Raw genomic sequence first — 11,138 nt, 5'->3', positions numbered from 1 at the left:
CGTTGAAAATGAATGAAAAAGCATGAAACGCATATCTATATCATTTATCATAATGTACCATTGCGCCTAGCTTCCAGCTTTATACACGCACATACTTTATCTATCTATCTATCTATCCATCTATCTATCTATCTATCTATCTATCTATCTATCTATCCATCCATCCATCCATCCATCTTTCTATCTACCTAGTATTCGAATCGATCTCTCTCTTTATAGATATCAATCCTTACCGAGCTGCGTTGGATAACATATCAGCATATCTGTAGCGGTTGGCTGATCGAAGGTGACGTCAGGTTCGTCTTGGCCAATGGCACTTCTAAGGAAGTTACTGGGCAACAAAGACTCCGAATCCGGTACGACTTGGCCTGCTGTTCCCTTGTCTACCGTTTCTGCGAAATCAACGGAGGCAGAAATATATCAAAGACGTCCATATGTAAGAAGAAGTAGCCGAGAAAACCTGTATAAAATAGCCATTCCAAATAAAGGAGAAAGGAGTTCGAAGACCTCATATCTTCATTAAATGTATATTATGCAAACTAGGCCCTCATTTGCATAATTTATATTCAACCAAGTTCACCGTCACATAACTTCGAAATGCCACAAGTATGACATTCCAGTAATCTACCAATATGGAATTACAGTATTTTCTCATAAATTATGCAAATCAGGTCGTCACTTGCATAAATTTTATCTATCAATGTCCCTTTATTTCTCAGTTGTATGGAGTGCTTTTGTAAAATTTCCCAATTAATTCTGCAAATTAGATTCTGATTTGCATGATTACCTTTTCATTACATCAAGTAACACTTAAGCTTTCCACATAATAAAAACAAGTATCTCAGGTATGATTGTATATCCCTTTGTGGTTCGATCAGTAGCTGCCGGGCCCCGGGGAATATTTGCCCCAGTTTTGAAACTAACATTTTAAATATCATGGAAATCCGTCGTTCCTTTGTTCAATTATTTTCCTTGGAAGATTTTTTACAAAAACGCCAATGCAGTTCTAGAGCAAGCTGCTAGGTGGCCCAACCCTACAGCACTTTTTTCTTACAACACAATCTATCTGCCATCTAAAAATAAAGACCATAGCATGTTCAGGTCAGAAGGTGCAAAAATTGGAAGGTCTCTTGCAGTACCAGGGTCACAAACCATTGGCCCCAAAATCGACCTTGACCTTTGTTCTTCCAATACCTACCCACATACCAAATATCATTACAATCCATCCAGACGTTCATGAGTTATGCTGACTACAAGCATCCGGACACACACACACACACAAACACGCACACACAGACGCACACACAAACACACAGAGAGACACGCTCAAAACTATATCATCTCCATTTTTCATGGAGATATAAAGCATGCCATAACATGAAGAACAACATATCTCTACATCGTGCATGACTAATAGACCTCATTCCAGATACTGTCGCCATTTTGATTATATTAAATTGTATTCCCGCGAAAGCACATTCTTGGCACGAACGTGCGTGAGTTTGCACCAAAGCGAGGCTGTGTGTGTTTGTGTTTCCGGAATTTCGTACTTAGTATTACTTTCTGTATACTTCTTGGTGTATTGTGATTGTATCTGGTATGTGCGTAGGTGTTGGGAAGACGAAGGCCCCATGCTGTGTGACCTTGGTACTGCAGCAGAACTTTCTTTTTGTGTCTTTTGACGTGGATCTGCCATTGTCTTGATTTTTTGGTGGCAGATAGCTTTAATGTAACGAAGAAATGGTATATTTCATGTTGGCTTCTTTGGAATTGTAGGGTGTTTTGTTAAAATGAATTCATAGTTTGCATAATTGATGCAAAAGTGCCATAATTCATCTAAGTGGTAAGATGTTGACCTGTTACAATTGTGACATGTGTAAGTTAGTCAAAGGTGTACATAACCAAGTAGAGACTAGTCATCTGCATAATCAGAATATTTCATGATAATATGAGGTATCCGAACTCTTTTTTTAAGTGATGGTTTGGAAATCGTTACTTACTTCCACGGCAGGCCTGGAAGAAGAAGAGCTTGGGCTTTTCCCGCAGCGCAGGGCAGTTCTTGTTGTTGAACATCCCGATGATCTTAGGGATGTTGACCCGCTGTCCGTCACGACCGAAGATGTGTTCCGGTTCACCGTGAGACATCATCACCACCACACAGCAGTTGGCGGTCTTGTGAGCTTCTTCCTTTGCGAAAGACTGAATCCCAGTCTCAATTTCCTGTGGATGAAAAAAAATGTCGTTTTATACATTAATCTTGCATATTTGCTGATGGTGAAACTTAGAAAACTTTACTTATCAAAACAAGATTAGTTTATTTTAACTGCTTACATCAGGCTCTGTAACATAACGCAGTTTTGTATGGCTGAACCAACATCACATGGAGAATAGAGTTCCACGACCTCATACCTTCCCCAAATGATGTGAACCTTTTCGAGTGATGTACATATAAGTTCCTCATCTCCATAAATCATATAAATTGATCATCTACTCTGCCAAAATAACACAAGTTGTTCAAAATCTTATATGTATCTTTGATAAAGATGCTTATTGTAGTGCATTTCCACCGAAATTATGTAAATTATGTAGATGTAGATTATGGCCTCATTTGCATGATTTATGTCTAATAATGTCCATATTTACGTAACTTCCAAAAATCAAAACATGGTAATTTCCATCGTTTACAACTATGGAATTATAGTATCGTCAATTAATAATGCAATTAAGGTCTCATTTGCATAATTGATATCGATCGATATTCCTCTCTTTCTCGATTAAATATATCTCGTGTTTGAGAGTCCTATAATGGGATGCAGCGGTTTTCTAAACCTTCTTTACTAATCGTACGCGTTCAAGTTAGCTTCTGATTTGTATTAAAGGCATATGATTATGCAAATAATTACTTATGATATCTACATACCAAAAATCATGACGATCCGTGGACCCCTTCATTAGGTATTCTCTTTCAAACACTGAAACAAAATTGGCCCCTGAAGTTAAGAAAACCTACTCGGCTTACTCTCCCTCAAAAGAACTACATAAAGTTACCACTCAAAATTCATGACCACATTGTCCAGGACGCAAGATAACAAAACCGGACGTTCCTGCAGTACGTAAGTTGAAAGTCGCTAGGGGGCCCAAAATGTAATCATTTTTACGTCTCATCAAGACCTGCCCACATACCCAGGTATTCTTGAGTCATGCCGATCATAAACACACAGACACACACACGCACCCGAAAACACAACCTTCCTTCATGTAACTTTGAAAGTGCATTTAGCCTGCCTAAAGGCGTAACACAGTTAGTTTTACACAGTACTCTAAATCTGATTGATAAGTCTGTCTGATCCATTCAAACTGGGCGACTCTTACTCTTAAGCCCCCCTCTCACTGGACCCGCGGAACGCTGGCGGCTTCACCGCGTCCTAAACTGGATTTGTGTTACCCTTGACTTTATATATCATACAAAAGTATAAGTATGACCAAAAAGACAACAAAACACACAAAGCTTTAAGAGATTCGTTTTTATCTCCATGAAAAAAGGCTTTTTCATGGAGATACTGTTTTGCGTGCGTTTGGTGTTTGTGTGTATGTTTGTGTCACCAGATGCTTAAAGTCAGCATAACTGTAGAACATGTACATGGATTGTAATGATATTTGGTATGTGGGTTGGTGTTAGGAGGAGGAAGGTCAAGGTCGATTTGGGGCCCCCTGGTATGTGTCACTGGAACTGCAATGGCGTATTTGTAAAATTCTTCTAATGGAGAGTAACTGAAAAAAGGATCGACAGATTGTCATGTTATTTGGTACACAGGTAGGTTGGACAGAGATGTACACACTTAAGCGCAAATTATGCAAATGAGACTGAATTTGCATAAGTAAGGAGGAACATCGTTTGTATGTGTGTCGCTGGATGCTTAATGTCAGCATAACTGTAGAACGTGTAGATGGATTGTAATGATATTTGGTATGTGGGTATGAGCTGGGAGGAGAAAGGTCAAGGTCGATTTTGGGCCCCCTGGTATGTGTCACTGGAACTGCAATGGCCTATTTGTAAAAATGTTCTAAAGGAGAATAACTAAAGAAAGGAACAACAGATTTTCATGTTATTTGGTACGCAGGTAGGTTGGACAGAGATGTACATATTGAAGTGCAAATCATGCAAAGTTAGTGTGTTTGCGTGTGTGTGCGCGTGTGTGCATGTTTGTGTCACCGTGTGTGTTTGTTTGTGTCACCGGATGCGTAAAGTCAGCATAACTGTAGAACGTGTGGATGGATTGTAATGATATTTGGTATGTGGGTAGGTGTCGGAAGGAGAAAGGTCAAGGTCGATTTTGGGCCCCCTGGTATGTGTCACTGGAACTGCAATGGCGTATTTGTCAAAATCTTTAAAGGAGAATAACTGAAGAAAGGAGCGACAGATTTTCATGTTATTTACTATGCAGGTAGCTTAGACAGAGTTGTATACAATGAACTGCAAATCATGCAAATTGGACTTAATTTGCATATTAAGTAATGAGGGAAATCTATATTTGCAGTGTTGTCCATTGCATACTGTGGCACCCCCACCTGTCAGTAGCTATTTATAGCGAAAGTGGGTCACTTCTCCCCTTGCCCGACAGTGTGGGTCATACCATTGAACGATATAGAATGGGGGGAACTGGTTTAATAAAAAAACAAAGTTCCATTGAGTTTTTTTTTGTACTTCTACGTTTACCGCCGACAACTACAACAGTCACTGGAATCGAATGACTGTAGAAACAGCATGGAAAAGTCCGCCAACAGTCCCAGATCATCCGCACGCCCCCATGTGACAATGTATACTATTTCTTGATCTTAGTTCGGCCCCCATGCACTACAAAATTTGCCGCGAAACCTGGATCATTGCCTTTCTATCGGCCACACCCACAGCAAAACTTCTAAAGAGATCAAAGGCAGACCGCTGTCCACCACTCCGCTACCATGGTAACCGTGCCGGACTCTGTCGCAACAGCCCAGGATCAGCAGGATGTTTCCTACATTATGAACGCTTTTGCTTTTGAACAATGTGGATGGGGGCACGTGGGAACTAATCAAATGCAGGTTTATCCGACGTGTATCAAGCAAAATTGATAGAACTTACCGTTTTAGAGCCCTCTTTATGTATATACAGGGCGAGAGGTGCTTGCACTGTCTTATCAGATTCCAACCGTGGCCGTGACGCAAAAGGGGGAGGGCGTTCGAAGCCGCGATTATTTCGTTATTTCAAGCCAAGTTTACGATCGCGACGTAAACTATTAAACCAAGACCCATGTTTCTTTGTGTGTGTTATGTATAGCTTTATGTCTAATGTGTAATAGGGTACCTACTGGCTGAGCTTCAATGTGAATAATAAAGGTGAATATAAAACAAGTAAGTTTGCGTGACGATCTTATTTTAGAGATGCCACTACGCAATGGCATTGCATCAAACGAAGCCACAATTTTTAGCGAAGTTTTAGGAGCGAGCTTAATAGTATACTTTACGCCCGATTTGCAAGAATTCCCAGAATTCCACAGGAATTTCTGCAATCAGTCCGCACAAACCCTGGGGACGCCCGCCTGTCACTCTATACCTTGTTAGTAGGTCTGGCATCCCGGCACGCAGGTCGATGACACATGACCTAATTAATTACGTGGTGTCTGATTTCGTACTGGTGGGAGTGTGTCAGTATTCTAGCTTTGAAAAGAGTTTACAACCAACCCCAGATCTATTATCACAAAAACGTGCTGAACATCATGCCTTCCACCAAAAAATCTCTGTGGACACCAACACATGAGGAGTCCCAGGCATATATAGGAAAGGCAAAGTTTTTTTAACAGAACGATAAAGAACTTGGTTACGGCTTGGGCAGTCTACACTTAACGCTTTACGTGGAGGGGTGCGGTGTCGGAAAAACAACAGTAGCTCCTGGAAAACATAACCTACAGAGCTAGAATAACAACCAAAACGATCATAGGAGCCCCAGCAAACCCAATTTCTAAGCTTCTGGCCTAGATTCTCACTCCACCTATCCAAAAATGGCAGGGAAAGACACTACACCGAGAGTGTGCTCCAGTCTTTCGATATCTGCTTGGAACTCATCAAGTTATGGTGCCTAAATTTCTAACGTTATATCTGCTTTGTAGACGCATTTCTGATTTCTAAGTGCATTTTGAACAAATATTATGGCAGAACTTAGATTGCTACGTAGGTACTTTCCTTACAATGAAGTTAAATCAACCCAGACACCTTCGCTATGGCAATAATTTTTAATCGTCACACTTATTGCTTTTGTAATTTAATTTTTCCTTGATCTTTTGGGACTTATTATAGAATATCTTGCCAGTTACATTATTTTTGTTTAGGCCGGCCATTACGTGTTTTGTTTGAGTTTTCGGCCGTCATATTTTTCAAGATGGCGCAAACTTTCAAGCACCGCACGGTACCAGTTTCCTTATTCCTTATTAATAACGTCCATGAATTCTTTGGAACTTTTTGATGGGTGCTGTATGGTCACAGTGTATGATTTAATATTTCCAAAAGTACATTGCTGGACATTGGGCAATCAACCTGACGGAAATATCCCGGGAAGTGGGAACTCTAGTACAGTGGCAAACAAGGTGCGCCGAGCGACTTATCCCCTCAGCGCAGAACGCCGCTCGGCACATGATTCTTAGAGAGTCACAAGCCACGTTTGTCTTACATATTGCAATATATATATAATAGATATATATATATATATCAAAAAGATCTTTCGTTATTATATCTATCCACCATAAATATCAAGATATCTAAATAAGACCACAAAATAACGTGGAATTTTTTATTCTAACGTTACCACAATGTATCTCTTAAACATGCGCTACGAAGCGGCGCGCGCTCCGCTCGTAGCGGGAAACATGGGGTTTTCTGAGTGGCTCGGAGCCCATTTTTAGACATTTAGATATGTGCTTGAAGGTGCTGAAGGGGATCAATTTTTTTCCTAGGCCCTCCCCCTTCCCAATTTTTTTTTTCCTAGGCCCTCCCCCCAGACGACCGGCCCTCCCCCCGGTAAATATCGTTCAGTCCCTAACCATTGAAAAGTTCTTTAGGAAAATATTTGCAAAGTCTGAAATTTGGTAACGGAGAACCAATGTGCTGTGACTGCTAGTGCCAGGTCTCAAAATACTGAAGAAATGACAAGAGTTAAGGGGAGGCGGATCGGAGAGCTTTAATACAGCAACCTATATGTACAATGCTGTTGTCGCATTGAAACGTTTTATGTTGCCGCCCTTCTTTCGGCTGTTTGCACTTATCAGGACAACACTATAAGTCGGCATCCACAATCAATCGCACTTGTACAGGAGTGGCATTTCTTCTAAAGGGTGCATCGCGTTGCGTTGTAATAGCCACACTGATGCTCCAACGTTGTCATGATTGCTTCAAGAGGTTCTCTAGCGTGTCTCATTTTCAGTTCCTACCAATTTCAGAAAAATGTACCTATCACCTCCCGATAATATGCCCCAAATAAAACAACAAACATAAACACAAACGCACTGAAACGATAGTTTTGGTTCAACTTTAGCAAAGAATAAAAAAAGTACAGTCATTTGCTTGACTAGTCATTATCTTTTTCGTAAGATTGTTCTAGATACCAGGAAGCATGGTTCTGAGCAGATCCTGTACAACAAAAGGCACTATTACGTTGATCACATTCCTTTTCAGTACTCTAAATGCAAATGAAGACAAAAAAGTCATTCGTCTGGTAAATAAATCCAGTGAACGTACAGACGCCACCGCAGCCGGCAGTGAGGCACAGAAAATTAATCTTAAGACGGAGAAAATAAGTGCTAAGCTGACCAACAGCTCGTTCTTGATGCTTACACATCTGCGGACCAACTGCTTAAACTGCAGGTAAGTGACAAATTATTCTCGGATAAAAGGTTTGGATACGGATTGACTAGAATGTATGTAAGAGGTGGTGCGAAGGAAAACGCAGCCATGTTGCTCTTGCTTCTTCTGGCAGCTGCTTGTGCAGCCTCCAATGGTCCGGTGTTTCCTCAGTGTAAGAGGGCTGGGTGGCGGGAGTGTGTGCCTAACACAGGTAGGGCGGTGATATTGTATCAGGGGACTTCAAGGGTATGTGTCATGTGTAAGGTCTCCAATGAGGGTGCTGCATCTGGAAGTGCTTTCCCTATTCTTGGTAAGGTCAGTAGTTTGGCAGTAAGAGGATACCCGTTCCATGCCCTGTCGGCAAAGAAGCTCTCACAGCTCGGGCATTTGACGGTCCTTACTTTGGCTCTGATAGATGGAAAGATCACTGATGTGGAGAATAACACATTTTTGGCGTTTTCCAATCTAAACAAACTGTCCCTAGAGTCTAACAGGTTGACAAATGTCAAGCAGACCTGGTTCACTGGCTTGGAGAAGCTCTTGGTGCTGAATTTGTTCAACAACAGCATCAAGAAGATAAAACCACGCACCTTCGTGCACCTAACTCGCCTGAACGTCTTGGATCTAGAGAACAACCTGTTGAAGGTTGTAGACCCTTCCTGGCTCTTTGGACTAAAAGGTAGACTGAGACTAAACTTGAGGTCGAATGCAGTCGATAGCATATCCCCGGGGTCATTCCAACACCTACAGCTGACCTTGTTAGACCTGAGAGGTAATGATCTGTCATGTTTGGATGGAGAGGTGTTGTCGGGACAGTCTTCGTTGTCAATGCTGCATGTCAGCAGTGGTATGTTGTCGTCTGTCCATGATGCAAAGCCAATAGGAATGATGTGGAGCCTAGACCGGTTAGTCCATGTGTTCAGAGGGTCAGTGACAATAGTCATTGAGGTGCCACACTTCCTCTTCTGTGCCAGGCACAATGGTCATGAACTCTCGTTTGGGTGGATGTTTGCTTCATCGAACAATGTGCCTGGTAACAGGGAATTTGGAGCGGTCAACCCTGGCAGATCATGTGGTGATTTGGATACTGTTCTGAGGACGATGTCCATACAGGCCCCAGTTGTTGTCCTGGCTACTAATGGCTCTCTGAAAGACAAACTGGTCCCCAACACGCTCGAGCAGTGCAGGAAGGTTTGGGAATACGATGGGGGTATTACAGTGGGCCTGGTGGAAAACTCAATCTTCCGACTGGTTTCCATGGCCACTGAGAATACAACCTCTGAAGGTGTTGCCATGACATTTTTCCAGACACAATACACGAGCACGCTCACCAGCACAGAGTCTGACAGCAGCCAAAAGCACACACATACCACCCATAGCGAAGCGAATAACATCACCTGCATTATTCTCAACAGAGGTGAACACACGAAGTTGTTTTTCGCCATTACCCCGGTCCAACGTCAGACCAACACAACATCAACTTCTTACAGGACCGATATTGACCCCTCCAGCAGCCTGTCACCCTACTCTGAAACTACACAGAAAGGCCACACATTTTCAACACCGAGGGGCCACTCAACACTTCAGTTGGATAGCTCACCTGAACGAGATCTAGAGGTGCCTCCTGTGGCAGGTCATGTTCTCATAGCAGTTATTGTCTCGGCGGTGGTTGGTCTAGTCGTGTCGTCCCTTGCAGTGTTGATATGGAAGGTATGTGGAGCAAGGCTGTGAAGGCAAAAGAGCCAGCGATGATGCACACATTTGGACAATCCCCCCTGGCGTTGCCTTCCCCGGCTTGCTGAGGTCGGCTTCCCTCCCTGCATGTTCGGGCAGGATGGCGTTGGATGACGCAGCCTCCTGCAGGTCACTGCCTGCAGTCCTTCATTCCATCGATCTTACTTACAGCGAGATCCCAGATGATGTAGCTGATGCCCAGAGACCTCTGCCTAGTCTCCCACACGTATATTCGGAGATCCCGGATAACGTAGCTTCTGCTCAGAGGCCTCTACCTGGCATCCCACACGTATACTGCGAAATCCCAGATAACGTCATCTCCGATGTGGTACGGTCAGCTTCCCTCCCTGCACGCACTCGCGGGGGCGCCTCAGACGATACGGCATCCTGCAGGTCATTGCCAGCTGTTCTTAAGTCCATGGAACCTTCCTACAGTCAGATTCCTGATCACTTGGCAGTTGCCCAGCGCCCCCTGCCTGCTCTCCCTCGCGCTTACTGGGAGTTCCCAGATCACGAAACCACTGTACAGCGCCCTCGTCCTGCCCCACCACACACCTACAGCGAGATCCCAGATGATGAGGATAGCGGACCCATGCCTTTCTATGCTGCTGCTGCAGAGTTTTCGCTGCATGTCGTTAGAAACAGGAGAAAGCATCAACGGGCCTTCCGGGAAAACACCGCTACTTCCAGCACACACCGGTCTGGAAGATCCTTTGCCACATATGGATTGGATGGACAGACTAACGCCCAGAGTAATATCTTCTACAGAAACGCCACCGAGGTCGAAGGAATAAGAGCCCGTAGACAGCTGAGGACAGCTTTGGTATCTCAGCCTGCTAACCAAGGTGTGACGACGTACGTCAACGTCACAGATGTAATTCTTTCCAGAGGTGAAGACGTCACGGGAGCTCATATCGCCTCCCTGACACTGCCTAACACCTACTGGCCATGGGAGATACCAGGGGAAGGAACCCGTAACACACCACGACGTGGGTCCCTCCCCCTCCTCACACTGCCTAACACCTACTGGCCATGGGAGATTCCAGGGGAGGGAACCCGTAACACACCACGGCGTGGGTCCCTTTCCCCACCTCACACTACCTAACACCTACTGGCCATGGGAGATACCAGGGGAAGGAACCCGTAACACACCACGACGTGGGTCCCTCCCCCTCCTCACACCGCCTAACACCTACTGGCCATGGGAGATTCCAGGGGAAAGAAATTGTTACACACCACAGCACGCGTCTCTCTCCACACAACCTTAGCAATTACTGGCCATGGGAGATTCCGGTGAGGGGGACCCGTAACACACCATAGCAAACGGCCCTACACTACCTATCACTTTTAGACCTCTCAGTCTGGTGATAAACTTCACCCATTGATAGTATAGAAATGACAGAATTTTACAATCCCATGCAGTACCTATCACGTAGAATAGTATATAGCCTGGATGCCCGGGGTTTTGTTCACTTTTGTAATGTCAGCATCTTTTTATATTTGCTTTTAAAATCTTTAAAATGTCTTTATCA

At 43.6% G+C, this 11,138-nt stretch overlaps 1 protein-coding gene across 1 annotated transcript; it reads left to right on the top strand.

Moving 5' to 3' along the window:
* Positions 1-7,944: 7,944 nt before the first annotated feature.
* LOC136422488 (uncharacterized) lies at positions 7,945-9,603 on the top strand. The gene has a single exon (XM_066410294.1). The coding sequence runs from the start codon at positions 7,945-7,947 to the stop codon at positions 9,601-9,603; it is 1,659 nt and encodes a 552-aa protein (XP_066266391.1).
* Positions 9,604-11,138: the final 1,535 nt, after the last annotated feature.

This window comes from Branchiostoma lanceolatum, chromosome 1 (assembly GCF_035083965.1).
Source record: "Branchiostoma lanceolatum isolate klBraLanc5 chromosome 1, klBraLanc5.hap2, whole genome shotgun sequence".
NCBI classification, from domain to species: domain Eukaryota; kingdom Metazoa; phylum Chordata; class Leptocardii; order Amphioxiformes; family Branchiostomatidae; genus Branchiostoma; species Branchiostoma lanceolatum.
This window is presented reverse-complemented; position numbering and strand designations above follow the sequence as displayed.